The 20,330-nt window shown below is 35.2% G+C and overlaps 1 protein-coding gene across 1 annotated transcript; it reads left to right on the top strand.

The window, feature by feature from the left end:
• Positions 1-8,197: 8,197 nt before the first annotated feature.
• On the top strand, positions 8,198-9,775 carry LOC149492653 (uncharacterized). Its single transcript, XM_089715899.1, has one exon. The coding sequence runs from the start codon at positions 8,198-8,200 to the stop codon at positions 9,773-9,775; it is 1,578 nt and encodes a 525-aa protein (XP_089572025.1).
• The last annotated feature ends 10,555 nt before the right edge of the window (positions 9,776-20,330 follow it).

Raw genomic sequence — 20,330 nt, 5'->3', positions numbered from 1 at the left:
CTAATTGGTTTATTGCATCATTTATGTTATTGTCTGGTTCTTCATCAGAGGAAGAACTAGAAATGAGTTGAGATTCTAAATGTTTTATTCTTTTACTATTTTGTTGAAATTGCATTTTTAATTCATTTACTTCATGTTTTAAAGTTTTAATTTCTTTATATAAATCTTTATTAGAAGTTTCCATATCTACCTTTTTATTTTTATTTTTATTTAGAATGGTCGTTAAATCATAAGTATTAGATTGAATTTTAGGAGTAATGTCTTCTTTTACTGGTTTTTCTTCTTCAAAACTTTTTATGAGTTTTTTAAGAAGTTTAGCTTTAGTGTCTTGGTCATCTATATTATTTACTACTTCTAATAATGTACTTTGATCTTTAGTTAACATATTTAAAGATTTTTCAGATGAACTAGTTGTTGAATCTAATTCATCAATTTGGTTTTCACTTTCTATAATCTCAGATTCTGAAGTATCAGAATCAAGATATAGTTCGTGAATTTTATTTGATACTTCATCATCTAATTTTAATTCATTTAATTTTTTATTGAATCTACAAAATTTAGAAGTATGACCTTTTTTACCACAATTATAACAAGTTAAATCTTTAAAAGAAGTTTTACTTGACGATTTATATGGTTGCTTTCTTTTATTTTTCTTATCAAGTTTAGATTTTCCTTTATAATAAAATTTATCTTTACTGGGTGTAGATCTATATTGCCTTTTATAATCTCTATTTTTATAATGTTTTTTAGATTTAGGTGTTCTAGAACACTGTCCATTGCACCTTTGAGAAGATGTTATATTATAATCAAATTGTTTACAAAATGATCCGAGTTCTTGTTTAGTTTTATGCATTTCATATTTTAATGTTCTTTGAAGCTTTAAATCTTGACAGATTTGTAGACCTTCTTTTTGTACTATACTGATTAACTGTCCATAAGTTAATTTACTATAAGGTATAGGTTGACCATATTGTTGTTTAATGTAATTTCTAACCTTTTCACCCAAAAAATAAGGTAATCCAGCCAAGAACTTTTCTTTCCAAAAGCCTTGATTGGAATCTTCCCTTAACATTAATCGAGTGAGGAAAGTTGTTTTATAATTGTGAAAATCACTTAATCTTTTACACTTAAGATTACTTAATAACTCTGCATTTTTATCTTTTAAGTGAGATGGATCACCTATAAAATGTAATGAAATAGTAAGAATTAAAGATGACACAGCATCCTGAATTACTTCACTATTTTCATCATATATAGGTTCACCTTCATCATTTACTTGAATTGAATTTAATATTTCTAAATGTTGTTGGTCAGTTAGGTGATAATCCCACCAACCTTTTAGTTGTCCTGTAAAACCGGCTATAATGATTTCAGCGATAGCTCTATCTGAAATAATTGATTGAGTTTTATATGCATTAGCAGCCATAGTCATTTGCTGCAGAATACTCAATATATTATATTCAGAAAGTCCATCTATATTCCATTCATATATAGTTGTTGCATTATATTTAAATTGAGATATAGTATTAGGTTTATCAATTATTCCTAGGTCTGGTGCCCTATTTACTATTTCTCTATGGGTTATAGGATTTAGTTCAAATTTTTTAATATCTTCTGAGTCAGGTTCAGTAACCTCAGAGTTAGAGTTTTCTTCTAAAATGTTTATTGATGCTTGAGGAGTATCAGGAGTTACTTGTTGAGTAGTCTCAGAACGAACCTCAAGTTTACTTAACTGATCTTTTAATTTATTGACAAATTCTTTTTGACTAGACTGTGAAATTTGAAAAGGTTTAAAAATGTGAGATTTAATCTTATCTTTACCTTTTACATTTTCATTTACAATTGGTTTTTCTTCTAATAAATTTTCAATTCGTTTTAATTGAGTATTTAGACAAATTAAACTAGCATTACTAAAATTATTTTGTTCAATTACTTTTTTATTTGCATCATTTTCTTGAGCAATTTTATATGGAGCACATAATATCTCATTATCTTGGTATTTTAATTTGCTAATTGTTTTAGGAGGAAATTCACTTTTTATTGTCTGTTCATTTACTATCCATTCTGGTCTTTTATCTCGAATAGTTATTGGATTTAAACTTTTAGTTTTATTTTCTTTAATTGATTTATACCAATCAAAGAATTTAATGTCAGTTTGGGTATTTAATTTATATTCTAAATATTCATATTTTAATTCTTCAAAAGAGTAAGTTTTTAATATCTTTTTCATTTTAATTAAATTTCTTGTTTTAGATATTTCTTTTATTAAACTTTTTTCAATATCCTCTTTACTAAGAACATTTAATTCTCTGTTTATATCACTAACATTTTCAGTTATAGCTGAAGCTGTTGGTGATTCTGGAGATGAATTTACCAAATTAGATTGTTGATTTAAGTAATTATCAACAGGATTATAAACTGCCTGTGGAATAGAATTACTATAATCAACACCTTTCATTTTAAGTGATGGATTTAAATTTGGAATATCTGAAGTAGAATACCTTGGTTTTACTAATGTTTGGATAATTGGTTTAGGCTCAGTTTCTTTATACTTAGCATAAATTATAGAAGGTATAGATGAAGTAGGTTTATCATTTTCATCTGTAGTTACAGAGGAAGATGACCCTGTACACCTCATACTTTGACTTCTATTAAATTTTAATGTAACTTTACCATCTTCAAATTGTTCAATTTTTTGTAAATTGATATTTGGTTTTACTTTTTCTATGACGGGAGGAGGTACAACCCCTTCCAAAATCCATTCATCTGGGAGTGTTATGTCTTTCCATTGAATGGTTTTAGGTATTACTGTATTTGTTTTAGTTAAATCCGTTTGAAGAAATCGAGTTTCCCCAATTTTAGGTTGTAATTTATATTTAGTACCCAAAGCTGAATTCATTGCTTTATAATGAATTTTATAAATTAAAGCTATAGGAATTGATCCCTGCTTCATTTTATAATTATGTGTTTTAATTTCTAAAACTATACTTTCTAAAATGTTTAAATCATTTAAAGAAACTGTCATATCTGGGTATACTTCAAAAGAAATAGGCCCTTCACTAAACTAGTTTCGACAGATCCTAATAAAGAATCTTGGAAATTTAAGAATCTAGCATCTCTTACTACTGCAAGAATACTACTGTTTAATCCTTCTCTGGTTAAAGGTTTTATTCCTACTTGAATTAATCCTATATGAATATACTTATATTTTTTACTTTTATGATGTTGTAATGTTTTAGAAGATAAAAGAGTTATCCTTTCAAAAGGTTTACTTAATTGAAAATCTCTTTCTTCAGTTTTAATGACATAATCAGTTTTAAATAAATTAAATTTAGAAACTTTATAAATCTGTTCTTTATCAACTTTAGGAATTTCCCATTCATCAATTGCTTTACTAAAATCTTGCAAAATTAATTCATTTCGATTTATGACCCTTTTAATTTCTGAAGACTCAGAATCATCAGATTTAACACTACTATTAGATTTACATAATAAAGGATCCATTTTATGATATCAACAAGTCGCGGCCACTGCCTGGTTATACCCTTACTCAGCCTTTCAACATGCGGCTATAAATGGGTTCAGTAGGCATACCCAAAACTATCTATGATATCCAGAAAATGAATACTTATTATGAAGATAATAGCAATATTAAACTTGAAGGCTCTGATACCAACAAAAGCCAAAGGACCGAGATAGTAAAAGCCAATTTACCAGTAAGGACCGAGATAGTAAAAGCCAAATAAATTTTACTACTGGTAAATTGGCTTTTGTTGCTTTAAAACGACTTTAAAACGGTCCTTTGTCCTTTTGTTGGTATCAGAGGCAAAGGACCGTTTTAAAGTCATTTTAAAGCAACAAAAGCCAATTTACCAGTATGTTGATTCTGAAGTAAAATTTATAATTTAAAGGTCAATATACATATAAATAAGAATGCTATGATCAATGGGATCTATAAATATATAAATATAACTCATTTAATATTATTACAAATTTATGATGTGGAAGATCAGACTAAGCTGCATCCACAGAGCATACTTATAATCAATTTATCAATTTAATAATTTATCAATTTAATATTTATCAGTCAACTCAACCAATTTTATCAATATATTTACCACAAGGTTTAAGGTTCCTGCAACCTTAACCTGGGATCCCCAGAATTAAGTCAGAGTGTGGAGGGAGAAGAAGAAAGGTGCCGTCAACACGGGCTTTAGAGTAGTAGCAAGATATAAGATTTACTTTTATTTAAATACAAAAGAGTTAAATTAGATTTACAAAATTTAAATGCAAATACAAAATTTAAATTTAAATGATAAGCTCAAACTAGTTTATACTTACATAGAATCTCTAAGCCAATTTAATCAAATTGTAAATGAAAATGTAAAAGGTAAAGATAAGATTAAATCTCACATTTTTAAACCTTTTCAAATTTCACAGTCTAGTCAAAAAGAATTTGTCAATAAATTAAAAGATCAGTTAAGTAAACTTGAGGTTCGCTCTGAGACTACTCAACAAGTAGCTCCTGATACTCCTCAAGCATCAATAAACATTTTAGAAGAAAACTCTAACTCTGAGGTTATCGAACCTGACTCAGAAGATATTAAAAAATTTGAACTAAATCCTATAACCCATAGAGAAATAGTAAATAGGGCACCAGACCTAGGAATAATTGATAAACCTAATACTATATCTCAATTTAAATATAATGCAACAACTATATATGAATGGAATATAGATGGACTTTCTGAATATAATATATTGAGTATTCTGCAGCAAATGACTATGGCTGCTAATGCATATAAAACTCAATCAATTATTTCAGATAGAGCTATCGCTGAAATCATTATAGCCGATTTTACAGGACAACTAAAAGGTTGGTGGGATTATCACCTAACTGACCAACAACATTTAGAAATATTAAATTCAATTCAAGTAAATGATGAAGGTGAACCTATATATGATGAAAATAGTGAAGTAATTCAGGATGCTGTGTCATCTTTAATTCTTACTATTTCATTACATTTTATAAGTGATCCATCTCACTTAAAAGATAAAAATGCAGAGTTATTAAGTAATCTTAAGTGTAAAAGATTAAGTGATTTTCACAATTATAAAACAACTTTCCTCACTCGATTAATGTTAAGGGAAGATTCCAATCAAGGCTTTTGGAAAGAAAAGTTCTTGGCTGGATTACCTTATTTTTTGGGTGAAAAGGTTAGAAATTACATTAAACAACAATATGGTCAACCTATACCTTATAGTAAATTAACTTATGGACAGTTAATCAGTATAGTACAAAAAGAAGGTCTACAAATCTGTCAAGATTTAAAGCTTCAAAGAACATTAAAATATGAAATGCATAAAACTAAACAAGAACTCGGATGATTTTGTAAACAATTTGATTATAATATAACATCTTCTCAAAGGTGCAATGGACAGTGTTCTAGAACACCTAAATCTAAAAAACATTATAAAAATAGAGATTATAAAAGGCAATATAGATCTACACCCAGTAAAGATAAATTTTATTATAAAGGAAAATCTAAAGTTGATAAGAAAAATAAAAGAAAGCAACCATATAAATCGTCAAGTAAAACTTCTTTTAAAGATTTAACTTGTTATAATTGTGGTAAAAAAGGTCATACTTCTAAATTTTGTAGATTCAATAAAAAATTAAATGAATTAAAATTAGATGATGAAGTATCAAATAAAATTCACGAACTATATCTTGATTCTGATACTTCAGAATCTGAGATTATAGAAAGTGAAAACCAAATTGATGAATTAGATTCAACAACTAGTTCATCTGAAAAATCTTTAAATATGTTAACTAAAGATCAAAGTACATTATTAGAAGTAGTAAATAATATAGATGACCAAGACACTAAAGCTAAACTTCTTAAAAAACTCATAAAAAGTTTTGAAGAAGAAAAACCAGTAAAAGAAGACATTACTCCTAAAATTCAATCTAATACTTATGATTTAACGACCATTCTAAATAAAAATAAAAATAAAAAGGTAGATATGGAAACTTCTAATAAAGATTTATATAAAGAAATTAAAACTTTAAAACATGAAGTAAATGAATTAAAAATGCAATTTCAACAAAATAGTAAAAGAATAAAACATTTAGAATCTCAACTCATTTCTAGTTCTTCCTCTGATGAAGAACTAGACAATAACATAAGTGATGCAATAAACCAATTAGATGAAGACATAGATAGTAATTTTCTAAATCTATTACAAGAAATAACTTCAAGAAAATATTTAGTAAAAATAAACATTAAAATAAATGATTTTATTATAGATGCAATTGCACTGTTTGATACAGGTGCAGACTTAAATTGTATAAAATCTGATATAATACCTAAAAGATATTGGTTAAAAACTAATGAAAAGCTAAGTATAGCAAATAAGTCTAAATTAGAAATTATAGGTAAAACAGATGCATTAATAGTAAATCAAGGTTTAGAAATAAACACAGTATTCTTACTATCTCCTCAGATAAATTATATGGTAATATTAGGAACCCCTTTCATAGACCTAATAACACCATATTCAGTTAAAGAAGATTGTATTAAATTTAAGATAAGAAATAGTAAAGCTAGGTTAGAATTTACAGAAAAACCTAAGAAGAAACAATTAAATTTATTAAAAGCTCATTCAATTAAAATATTAGAAATTAATTCCTTGATAAAATCTAAAGAAGAAGATTTAAAACATATAAAAAATAATGTGTGTCTAAATAGAATTAAAAAGCAATTAGAAACAGAATTTATACAAAATAAAATTAAAAATTTAAAAGAATATATGGAAAAGAAACTTTGTGCTGATCACCCAAATGCTTTTTGGAATCGTAAACAGCATGTCGTTGATTTACCATATGAAAAAGATTTTGATGAAAGAACCATTAAAACTAAAGCTAGACCAATTCAGATGAATCCTGAATTGATTGAACATTGTAAAAAAGAGATTAAAGAATTAGAAAATAAAAAACTAATTTGTAAATCTAGAAGCCCATGGTCTTGTGCTGCTTTTTATGTAAATAAAAACGCAGAAATAGAACGTGGAGTACCACGATTAGTAATAAATTATAAACCATTAAATACAGCTTTAAAATGGATTAGGTATCCTATTCCAAATAAAAAAGATCTTTTAAAGAAATTGTATAATGCAAACATTTTTAGTAAATTTGACATAAAATCTGGCTATTGGCAAATTCAAATTGCCCCTAAAGACAGATATAAAACAGCATTTACAGTTCCATTTGGTCAATACGAATGGAATGTAATGCCATTTGGATTAAAAAATGCTCCTTCAGAATTCCAAAGAATAATGAATGACATTTTTAATCCATATTCAACATTTTGTATAGTTTATATCGATGATATATTAATTTTTAGTCAAACTCTTGAACACCATTTTAAACACTTAAAAACCTTTTGCATGGTTATTGAGAAAAATGGTTTAGCACTCAGTAAAACAAAAATGGATCTATTTAAAACTAAAATTAGATTTTTAGGCCATTATATAGAACAAGGTATAATTCAACCTATAGAAAGAACACTTATTTTTGGAGAAAAATTTCCTGATGAAATTTCTAACAAACTCCAACTACAAAGATTTCTTGGTTGTTTAAATTATGTAATTGATTTTTATCCAAATTTAAATTGCATGTTAAAACCATTGCATGATAAACTTCGTAAAAATGCTGGTCCTTGGACAAATCAGCATACACAACTAATAAAAAAGATTAAAGTTTTAGTAAAGGAGATTCCTTATTTGTATATTCCTAATCCTAATGCTTTTAAAATAGTTGAAACTGATGCTTCTAACATTGGTTATGGTGATATTTTAAAACAAAAGATTAATGGTAAAGAACGGATAATCCAATATACTTCAGGTCATTGGACTCCAACTCAATTACATTACTCTACTATTAAAAAAGAAATTTTAAGTATAGTAATTTGTATCAATAAATTTCAAAGTGATTTATTAAATCAAAAGTTTTTGTTAAGAATTGATTGTAAATCTGCTAAAGATATTTTGCAAAAAGATGTTCAAAACCTTGCCTCTAAACAAATTTTTGCTAGATGGCAAGCACTTTTAAGTATTTTTGAATTCGATATTGAATTCATTAAAGGAAATTCAAATAATATACTAGACTTTCTAACCTGAGAATTCTTACAGAACAATGGGAAGGAAGAAGGATAAAGGAAAGAATCCTATGCCCGCGTCACCTAGTAAAAGCTCACCCACTAAAGCTCTTTCAGAGCATTCAGAAGACCTACCTAAAACCCTAAATACTAGTAAAGACCTTAAAAAATGGATTGAAGAACTTTCTCAATCCCCAGAAGTTCTTAAAGCATTGCAGAATATAGCCTCTTCTTCCACAGAAGAGTCAGGTATGGCTTCTAAACCTAAAGCGATCGTATCCGCTCATGGTACGGCTACTCTGTCTCAAACGGTAGACAGTAAAGAGTTATCAAATCCATTGATGGCTGTGGATTTGCCAAAAATCCAATATACTAACACTAGTAATATACATAAATGGTTTGTAAAAAGTTTGTACGATTTTGAAATTGAAGTTGAGGATGGATACAACAATATCAATCCTTGGCAAATTGTAAAACATTATTACCTTGAGAATTGGTATTTTGTGCCTTTTGATTTGTCAAAATCTCAGGAATATTATCATAATATATTAGTAGAAACAGGATCAGTAAAAATAAAACATACTTTTGATAAAAATAAACTCATTTCTTATTCTTCTTTACAAATAAAACGCGTCATCTATCCTAAAGATTGGCCCGTATCTTCTTTATTTACTTCAGTAAGATTTAAAACCTTGTATAAACACTGTATGATTTATAATTATTTTGATTATAAAGATGCGTGGGACAAAGTTTTTGGTATTCAAAATCCAACTACTACGCATTCTTGGTTAATATATTTTGATCAAAGTATACGTACTGATTTAAAAATACCGAATTGGTTTAAAAGATGGTGGCAATTTAAAGGTATTTCTGAGGAAATCATTCCTTCGAATATCATTTCTTTATACCAGTACTTTAAAGCCCATTATAAACCTAAACCTGAAGAAGTTCATATTCCCTCTCTTATGTATTATTGTATGTCCTTCTTCACTCCTTGGGTATATCAATGGTATTTTGACTATCAGTATATTCCAGGAACCCAGATTCCTATGTTAGTAAAACGACATAAAATCAAATGGTGGGGATCCTTTAAAAACTCCACTACCGAATTAAAAATCCGTCAATGGATTCTAAATAAATTGTCCGGCCCATCTAAACCAGCTTTAACGTATGCAAACACATTAGCCATCCAGGATAATCCTCAATTTGGTATCCAGAAGGCGCAATGTCAAGCCCGTTTAGCTGCTGCTAAAACGCCCGAAGAATATAAATTGATCTGCCAAGAGATGTTTGAACAACTCTCTACCAGTTCAAATCAGCCCATAAACCCATCTAGTAAAACCCATAGTGCATCCTCTAGTAAATCTTCAACCACTACACACCATAAAGGTAAAAGTAAAATAGTAATATCATCATCATCTTCATCCCAATCTTCATCCTCAAATGACGATAGTGATAGTAATGATGATATTCTCACCCCCATTAAAATCAAAAGTAAAGCAGGTCAAAAAGCTAAAGCAAAGAAAGAAAAAATAAAAAGAGAAAAAAGAAAAGAAAAGATAAAAAAGAAAAAGAAGGACAGCTCATCATCCTCATCTTATTCTGAATCATTGTAAATAGGCAGAAGGAACCTTATTCCTTCAACTTTTCAGTAAAACGCCAAGATATTATCTCCAACTAACCAAGTGGCAGACCAAAAACTATTCATCTACAGTAAAGGTCAATCACTATTCAGCCACAGTAAAAGGCCAGGTTACTCAACAGTAAAAGTCAGGACACAGTGGCAGACAACCCACTGTTCATCAACAGTAAAAGTCAAGATTCGTTGGCCGACATGCCACTGTTCATGAATAGTAAAAGCAAATAGTAAAGATTCCAATAATTTGTTATTTAAAGGGAGCCTTTCCTCTTGTGAAGGCATAAGCTTAGATTAGAGATAAACCTTAGACATCTCCCCTTTCCTTTCAACGTTTCTTGTAAGGATTCAAGGTTAGAGATTCTATGTAAGTATAAACTAGTTTGAGCTTATCATTTAAATTTAAATTTTGTATTTGCATTTAAATTTTGTAAATCTAATTTAACTCTTTTGTATTTAAATAAAAGTAAATCTTATATCTTGCTACTACTCTAAAGCCCGTGTTGACGGTACCTTTCTTCTTCTCCCTCCACACTCTGACTTAATTCTGGGGATCCCAGGTTAAGGTTGCAGGAACCCTAAACCTTGTGGTAAATATATTGATAAAATTGGTTGAGTTGATTGATAAATATTAAATTGATAAATTGATTATAAGTATGCTCTGTGGATGCAGCTTAGTCTGATCTTCCACATCAGAAATTTGTAATAATATTAAATGAGTTATATTTATATATTTATAGATCCCATTGATCATAGCATTCTTATTTATATGTATATTGACCTTTAAATTATAAATTTTACTTCAGAATCAACATACTGGTAAATTTTGGCTTTTACTATCTCTGTCCTTTGGCTTTTGTTGGTATGAAATGCATACCATAAATAATATATATATATATATATATATATATTTTATTTCCGGTACCATAAATAAAAAATTTTTTTAGTTTTCAGTACTAAATATATATATATATATATATATATATATTTCCGTAAAATGGGCTGAAATGGAAATCCTATTTTCTTTCAAATTTAATAATCATGCATACATATAAGATTTTTAGTACTAACCAAGTGTAGGTACAGTCAAAGTTCAGTACAGAAATACAAAAGAGAAAAACAGGAAAAATCTAGCAACTATCAGCGACGGGGCCTCCTCCTCCTTTGATCATCAAAGGCCCTGTGAGTCCTGGACGAAGTTAGTTCTTGCTACATCCCAAGAATCAGCTCCATCATCTGATTGACCAACCCGACAGGAACCTGGAAATCATACAAAAGAAAAAACAAGTCAATATCAAATCTCTTATGAATCCTTTTTGTGAGAGATTTGTCAGTCTTTACCTCAGTAATGTCTTCGGAAGGAAGAGCCAGGTGATCCACACTCTCCAGGGAGACCTCCCGAAAAGCTAGAGTGCCGTCAGGAGGATAGTAGGGAATGCTATATGGAAGATGTAGATTGGCCAGGTCTGGGTGAAGCGGCCCGGTAGCCTCCGAAATAGCCCGGGGAGCCCTGGAAGGACCTGTCGAGCGGCTAGGCCCGGCCCGAGACGGACCCTCAACCAGAGTGGAAGAAGTGGGATCGGTCATAGGCCTCCTCCTTGGAGTCCTAGTCGAGGGACCCGAAGCCCGAGAAGAATGGGTGCCAAGCGACTGGGAAGGAGCCTGAAAACTATGAAGCCGAGATCCAATGGGCTGCATCAAAGCGATTCTGCAGAACTCATCATAATCTCCCTCCAGGATGAACTCCACATGTGGAATACCCTCAGTATGAGCAGTGGTGAGCGTCATCTGCTTGCCCGCTCGCATGTCCTCGGGAGGGGAATAAGGGACAGAACGACAGCCTCTTATCTGAAGGTCTACTCTCTCGCCCAAATAATATTGCCGCAGGACGGGGTGCGACAGGACCACCCTCCGCCGAGACAAGGCATCTGACCGCTGGAAATCGGGATCAGCCTGAATCCAGCTCTGTAGACGGGCATTCATCGCCCCCACTTCGACCTATAAAAGATGCAAATATGTTAATAAATCCTTTTTATTTAACATATCCAAGAATCACTAAGCACATACCTGCTCCAGAGTGCAGGAATCAAAAAAGGCTCTTAGATCCCTCAGCGATTTCTTGCGCCGAACAGTATGAAGGTTTGATCGGTACCATCTCCAAGCCGAAGGCACCAGCCCTAATCTAAGATCAGTATGAATCAGCTCTGGGCGAGTGTAAGGAAAGTACTCAAATGCCTAAGTCTGCAAAACAGAAACAAGAATCAGTGAGAAAGAAAAATCAAGATAAACAGAAAAACATAGAAAGGAAGAATGTTCTTTACATTACCTCCCAGAAGTAGTAAGTCCCGCTGAGTTTACAGTGACCTCGACTCAGATAACACATGTCGTCATACATGCGGCTCAGAATAGCACCGGCCCAGTCGTACTCCTCCAAATGGGCCAGATTTTCCAAACTCCTCAAGATAGAAGGATTAAACTTCGCTTTCCTGTTGGACCAGAAGGTCGAAGCAAACAACAGCAACAAAGTGAATCTGGCCACCTGAGTAGCCGTCAGCTCTCCCCGCCTGTATCTAGCATAGATGTCAGGGGCCTGGAGGGATAACCAGCGTCTGGAAATGCTCAAAGCGGGAGTAGCAAAGCCTAGCCTGACAATCCGAGGCAGGTCTATCCCGATCAGCTCCACCATCCGGTCAGGGGAGATCTCTGTCCTCCAGTCATCATATAGCTCGATCGGCCGAATGCCAAAAGGGATCCCGGAGATCACAGAAAAGTCCGCAGGGGTCATTGTCAACTCGCCCCAAGAAAAGTGGAAAGTATTGGTGGTGTCCCACCATCTCTCGGCCAAGGCGCCCAGTAACTCCTTGTGGCTGCTCCAACCCATGTCAAAATGCCTCAGGTAGCCCAAATAAGACGGACTGATAATCGCTCCAACTGGGTTATGGTGATCGAATATCTCGATCGAAATTTCGGCCACAGAACTCTCACCCACATCCAATTTAATACGGGGGTCCCAAAAAGTAAAACAATCTAAGAGTTATTCCTCGGTTCCTTACTAAGGATAATATCTTAGTTCTACCCTAGCATGCATACTAATAAAACAGTAAGTGTAGAAAAAAAAAATTCACATTTTGGCCCCTAAGGCCCCAAAATTCACTGTTGGCCACAGAGGCCCAAAAATTCACATTTTGGCCCCTAAGGCCCAAAAATTCACAGTTGGCCACAGAGGCCCAAAAATTCACATTTTGGCCCCTAAGCCCCAAAACTCCACAGTTTGGCCATAGAGGCCCAAAGATCTACATTTTGGCCTCTAAGGCCCAGGAAATAATTAAAACAAACAAAAGTGAAAGGGAGCTTACCTGGGCATAGATGCCAGTTACGGAGGCGTGAGTGTCAGCGTCCACCGTAACATTGACCTCCTCGAGGGAAATCCCCAGAGACTCCAGAAAGTCCTCGTCGCTGCTGTGGCTCGGAGAAGTCATGATGAGGAAGTTGAGAGAATTTGAGAGAACTCTTTGATTTGGAGAGTTTAGAATGAATGAAAAGTGAGAATTTCAAGCTATTTATAAGCAAATAGCCAAAAGGCGGGTCTTCTGGAAGCGTCCGATTTTCGCCTTCAAAATTTGTGTTTCAGACAACCATCGACTCCCATAAATCTTTTTTATGGTTGCCGGTGGAGGGCGACTGTGAATACCCAAATTTTGAGGCTCAAAGAGCTAGTTTTCCTGGACTACAAACAGTCCGGCCGGACCGGAGGCCATTCAGAAAGTTCACCGGAAGTATGCCAATATGGTACTTGAAACGTCCGAAAAATTACGAGGATCGCAGAACTGGTCCCGGAATATTTTTTGGAGGTCTGGAACTCCTGGAAAAGCCTCTGGAACGAAAAATTAGCAAACCCGCCAGCCACGGCGGCGGCGTCCGTCGGACACGGCGGCGCCTGCCGCCGACCACGACGACTCCGGCCGCCGGCCTAGCTGCAGCGGCCGCCCTCTAGTCCGATTTTTGCCTATAAATATTGTTCCCGGCACTCCGTTTTGACTCACTCAGTCTGTGTTGACAGACGCTCCTTCTCCCCTACGCTCCTTGCGATTCTTTACTGCTTTTCTGCATTTAGCATAGGCTTTTATTATTTTATTGTTGTGATACTTGGTCACTTAAATTAAATTAAATTAATCAATATTCCCCAAACGAGGAGCTTAACTTGGAGTTTTCAAGCTGAAGCTAAGAAGCGGCCGTCGAATAAATCAGGTACATAACTAAACCCTGTCTATTTAATTTCGACATTTTATGCATATTTCTCTTCTACTCCTAATTCTACAACTGCATTCATGACATCAACTTTGGCAAATAAACTGCCTCAATTAAACATTGTTTAAGCTTAAACGCCCGGTTAATTAATAATCATGGTGTTAAAGCCTAAATCCGACAATATTGGCTAAAAAGCCTAGTTAATTGATAACTATGGTGTAAGTGCTTTTATTTCGAACAGTCCGGCTTAAGTCTAATTAATCAATAATTGTGACTAAGTAGCCTTAATTAAACACATTTTTCTTGGCAATAAATCGCCTATATTGCAATTCAATTGATCACTTTTGGCAATTAAATTACCTATAAGTGAGATTAACCATTTTTTCTTTAGCGATAAATCGCTTAAATCAAAGTTTTGGCAAATAAATTACCTAAAATCTACTCATTTTGGCTAAAAGCCTTCAAATCAAACACTTTTGGCAAACGAATTGCCTAAACCAACCCATTTTGGCTAAAAGCCTTCAAATAATCAATTTTGGCAATAATCGCCTAAAACACATCAACTTTTGGCAAACGAATTGCCTAAATCAATCTTTTTGGCTAAAAGCCTTAAATCAACACTTTTTGGCAACAAACGCCTAATCAATCAATTCTTTGGCAAAATGCCTAAACAAAATGCACGAAGCATACACACACTCATGCATTAAGTATACCCATTCAAAGCCCTTTTAAAAAGGCCTATCGAACTACGTTGACTTTGATCTTCCATTCAAATGGAAGTACGTAGGCACGTTTGGAATTTAACCCCGAGCGGCAAGTCGAAATCACTCAAACATTTCATTGGTCCCATTGCATCATTTACCCTGCAAAGCATTCATTCATCGGTTAGTTTATCAACATGACATGGTCTCGGGATCCACCTCGGGTTCGAAGATTGTGCCTTAAACATTGGGGTAATTAGCCTAGACTTAGGTTAATTAAAATTGGAGTCACTTAGGGTTTTTTCCTAGTTTACCCTAAAATAATTAAACAAGGTGGCGACTCATACATTCACGTGCATTTCTGCCCTTAGTCATATGCATTTATATGCCTATGTTTTTGGGGTAGGGGTTCACAAACTCCTTTATGTATGCATGAACCTATATGAATACTAAGGTTTTATTCATGGTTTTATATTGATCTTTCCAGGGAAATCACTTAGAAAATGGTGTTCATCCTTCTGATCAATGTTTGAAAAAATTCATTGCTTAGGCAGGACCAACAGCCAGAACTTTTTAAACTAGATGAGTCAATCTTGATCAGACAAACAGAGAGGAAGGTCTTGCATTCTTTAACCCTATCCCCGGAACAAAAGGAAGAAAAATTTTGAAATACAAATCCTTTATTAATCTTACTCCTTTTCAACATTATACAGAAGTAAAGAAAATTCACTTTAATACAATGGTCGTTTATTCTAACTACTCGTTTTCCTATTCTCCTTTAAGTCAAGTTGATGGCATTGAGCAACCAATCACACATCTGTCATGAACGCATGGCATAGGTCTCGCATTTAAACTAAGCACCACGCGTTAATCCTGAAATTTTATTCTTATTATTATTTATTCTTGCCCTAACTTTTGCCTAGGCCGCCCTTTCGGGTTTTCAACCTAGCGAGCTCATTTCTTGCTTAAGCCGCCCTTTCGGGTTTTCAACTTAGCTCGTTTTTTTTAATCGAAATCATCATTTCAGGCGTAAAATCTTTTCATTTGATCCTGATTGACAATCCGGTTGACAGGCTTCCCTTCCATGGTAATTAATTCAGCGGCACCTTTAGCTAATAGCTTTTGAACCCTAAATGGTCCATGCCAGTTGGGTTTGAATTTCCCACCAGGATGATTCTGGGCTTCATGATCCAATAATCTGATCAATACCAAATCTCCATTTTTTAAAGCCCTTGGATGTACCCGTTTGTTGTAGAAACGAGCAATCCTTCTTTTTCTCATCTGATCTTGGAATCGAGCATTCAGTCTTCTTCCATCTAAGAGCGCTAGATCCTCGTATCTTTTCTTGACCCATTCTTCCTCGGTCAGACCAGCTTCTACCAAAATCCTGAGAGACTTCTTTTCGAGCTCTATCGGTAACACTGCCTCCATCCCATATACAAGTTCAAAGGGAGAGGCTCCATTTACTGATTTGAAGGTAGTGCGATGCCCCAGAGCGCAAAAGGAAGTTTCTCGGCCCAGCTTCTGTACCTTTCACACATCTTGGACAAGATTCTTTTAATCTCCTTATTCACAGCTTCTACTGCACCATTAGCCTAAGGGCGATAAGGAGAAGAGTGGTGGTGCTCAACCTTATATCTATAAAGCAACTGACCAACATCTGCTTGAAAATGAGAACCATTATCTGTAACTATGTGATGGGGCACACCATAGCGACAGAAAATGTTCTGTTCAATGAATCTAGCCACATGTTTGGCGGTTAAGGTTTTGTAAGATTGAGCTTCAATCCATCTAGAAAAGTAGTCCACTGCAACCAATATATACTGATGGCCATTTGATGCTGCTGGCGTGATTTTTTCGATAATATCTATGCCCCATGCTGAAAAAAGCTAAGAAGGAGCTGTCAGATGGAGCTCAACAGCAGGTAAGTGACTTTTTATTGTCATGATATTGGCAAGCTTTGCAATGACGCACATAATGAACACAATCACCTTCCATCTGCATCCAGAAATAACCTTGCCTCATGATTTTTTTGGCTAAGCTCATGCCACTTAAATGAGTACCGCAAACTCCCTCATGGACGTTCTTCATTATTTCTTCTCCCTCTTTCTTGCTCACGCATCTTAGCAGCATCCCGTCCCAAGCTCTTCTATAGAGTTCACCATCGGCCAAGACATAATTCAGAGCCATTTTTCTGAGAACTGCACGGTCTTCTCTCGTTGCATCATCAGAAAATGTTCCGTCTTTCATATACCTCAGAATATCCGTAAAACAAGGTTCTTCCTCTGACTCCACCCGGTTCACAAAATGTTCTTGATAGCATGGGATATTGGCTGTGGTAATGATGAACGGCTTCTTCGGGACTTTACTCAAATCCTGCCAAGCTGATGCTAAGTTTTCCAAGGCATCCGGAATTCTGTTATAGGTTCTTCCTATGTGAGTGAAGGTGATCTTATCGAAAAGTGCTGCCTTCTTCAACAAGTACTCAATATAGGGTTTCAATCTCTCTTCTTCTACTTTCCATCTCTCGTTGGCGTGTTCAATAACCAATAACGAATCTCCTATTACCTCGACTTCCTTAGCACCTGATGCAAGAAGAGCTTCCATTCCCATGATGCATGCTTCATATTCAGCCATATTGTTAGTGACCGAAAACAACAATCTCTTGCACATTGTGGTGACCTCGCCATTAGGTGCTTCAATTACAATACTAGCTCCGGCTCCATTTCTGTTGGCTGATCCATCAAAGTATAATTTCCAAGCCCCTGTTTCGATACACAGCAAGTGCTCATCCGGAAACTCCAATTCCCATGGTTCCTCATCTATAATTGGGTTTTCAGCTAGGAACTCTACCACAACCCGACCTTTGACCGTTTTCTTCGTTACGAACTCTGCGTCCACACTAGACATCTGAATTAACCACTTAGACAGCCGTCCTTCTAGAGTAGGCATTTTCTACAGATACTTCAGAGGATCAATTTTGGAAACGAAAGTGACCCTGAAGGAATCAAAGTAAGGCCTCAACTTCTTTATCGACCATACTACTGCCATACACGTTTTCTCCACCAAATTGTACTTCTCTTCAATAGGCAGTAGTTTCTTGCTAATGTAGTAAATTGCCTTTTCTACTCCGGCGGCGTCCGGCTGTATCAACAGCGCTCCAACTCCTGCATCCTCTATAGACAAATACAGGATCAAAGGTTCTCCTGGTCTAGGCGAACTCAGCACTGGCGAATTCATCAGATACTTCTTTATGTGATCAAAGGCTTTTTGGCAGTCCTCATTCCATTTAATTGGCTGATTCTTCTTAAGTAGCTTGAAAATTGGAGCACAAGTGATGGATAACCTCGAAATAAACCTGCTGATGTACTGAATTTTACCCAAGAAGCTTCTCACCTGACGCTCTGTTCTTGGCGGTTCCATATCCTGAATGGCCTTTATTTTGTCGAGGTCAACCTCAATCCTGTTAAGTCCTACAACAAAACCTAACAACTTCCCTTTTGTTACACCAAATACGCATTTTTTGGGATTGAGTCTTAGATTGTACTGCTTGACCCGTGCAAAGAACTTTTCTAGCATTTCTGCATGCTCTTCTTGTGTTCTTGTCATGATCACCATGTCATCTACGTATACTTCCAACCCTTTGTGGATCATATCATGAAATAATGTTGTAGCCATTCTCTGATATGTTGCCGCGGCGTTCTTCAGTCCAAATGGCATCACTTTATAGCAAAAAGTACCAAAGTCCGTGGTGAAGGCAATCTTGTGCTTGTCAACTAAGGCCATCAGTATTTGGTTATATCCGGAAAATCCATCCATGATAGAATAACACCCCATTCCGGCAGCACTGTCAATCAAAACATCTATGTGCGGAAGTGGAAAGTCATCCTTAGGCGAGGCTTTGTTCAGGTCCCGGTAGTCAACACAGACCGTTATCCTCCCATCTTTCTTTAGCACAGGGACTATATTAGCCAACCATTCCAGATAGTGTACTACTTCCAAGAATCCTGCATCCAATTGCTTCTGGACCTCAGCTTTGATCTTATCCTACCATTCTGGTCTGACCCGTCTCCTTTTCTGTTTTACCGGCTTAACACTTGGATCAGTAGAAATGAAGTGCTCTGCTATTGATCTGTCGATTCCTGGCATGTCAGCATAGCTCCAGGCAAATACCTCTGAATTTTTTCTGATGCATTCTTGAAGATCCTGTCTAAGTTCAGGTTTAAAGTCTGATCTGATTTCGATTATTTTAGGATCTTCAGTGGTGCTTAAGTTAAATGCAAAATGATGCAATGCATTTATGTCAAATATGCGCGTGGTATAATCAATGCCATGAACGTGACAATCAGGAAAACAAGAAAACAAATAGTCAAAGTTCACTTCCATTGATTGAAATAACAAAGGAAAACCATCCATATTGTTCTCAAAACAAACATCAGAAAAGCAAAATACAGGATTAATTGCCTGCTCAATACATTCATCACAAGTGTTCTTTATTGCCTGAATTACTTCATTTGCATCTGCATCTTCTTCTTCTTCCGGGGTAGCTTCTGCTTTCTCCTCTTCAAGCTTCATCTTCAACACCTTCCTCTCTGCCTCTTCGGCGTCTTCAACAGCCAATACTGACTGGAGGATCTGTGCCTTGGCTCTCTGCTCTTGCACGATCTTGGAAGCTTCATCCCCAATCCCCAAAAGTCTTCAAACTCGGATATCTTCTTCGACCATTCAGCTTCAGTGCCTGCTTGTGTCATACCCACTATGAACTCTGTTCCTTCAACCAGCTGTTCCAAGGAAGGTTCAGGAGACTTGATCAGTTTCTCCTCAAAGTCTGTCATGAATATTTCCAGACCGGGGTAGGTCTTTCCCCTACTCTGAAATTCTCCTGCAGCCTGTGGGACAAAGAAAATATGATTCAGATTTGGCCCTCTAACCGGAGACCAGATCTCATACTTCTCCTTTTTCTGTTCTCTGAATATCCCAGCCCGCGCCTATCTTGTTGTCCATATGCTGATGAGAGAGGTTCAAACCTTCCTTGTAGCTCTCGGCCTAGCCCTTTGCCATACCGCCACTGCATCTTTTTCATCATTTTCCTCAAAAAAGGACTCATTCTTTTTACTGCACTCTTGCTCTCATTAGTGGGCGCATTAATCACTGCCACTTGGAAACCAGACAACGGCACTGCCACCTCTAAGCCTTCCACTATTGCCACATTCAAGTCTTCTTGCGCGTTAACGGTCACCACCTCCGTACCCCATGGAATCTTTACTTTTTTGTGCAGGGTAGACGGAATTGCACTTAGAGGATGGAGCCACAGTCTCCCCAACAACAGAGCATAGTTGGCCAGAATATCAAGAACAACCACATCCACCCAGCTTTCTACGGCCCCTGTGGAGATCTTCGCTCTGAAAGTTCCTTTTACGCTACGCATTGTATTGTCATAAGCTTTGACCACCATGTTTGATGGTTCAAGTTCTGACTCCTCAATTTTGAACTTGGATAGCATCTTTAATGGGCACACACATAGGGCTGACCCGTTATCCACCATTACATTTCTTGTGTCACGCCCATTAACGACAATCTGAATGT

The sequence above is a fragment of the Jatropha curcas genome, chromosome 11 (assembly GCF_041381405.1).
Source record: "Jatropha curcas cultivar XTBG-Jc1 chromosome 11, XTBG_Jcur_1.0, whole genome shotgun sequence".
Lineage (NCBI taxonomy): Eukaryota > Viridiplantae > Streptophyta > Magnoliopsida > Malpighiales > Euphorbiaceae > Jatropha > Jatropha curcas.
Note: the sequence above shows the minus strand (reverse complement) of the source record. Positions and strands in the feature narration are given on the sequence as shown.

Excerpts from the sequence above, each read along its gene's own strand:
- LOC149492653 (XM_089715899.1), top strand. The coding sequence starts at position 8,198 with ATGGGAAGGAAGAAGGATAAAGGAAAGAATCCTATGCCCGCGTCACCT.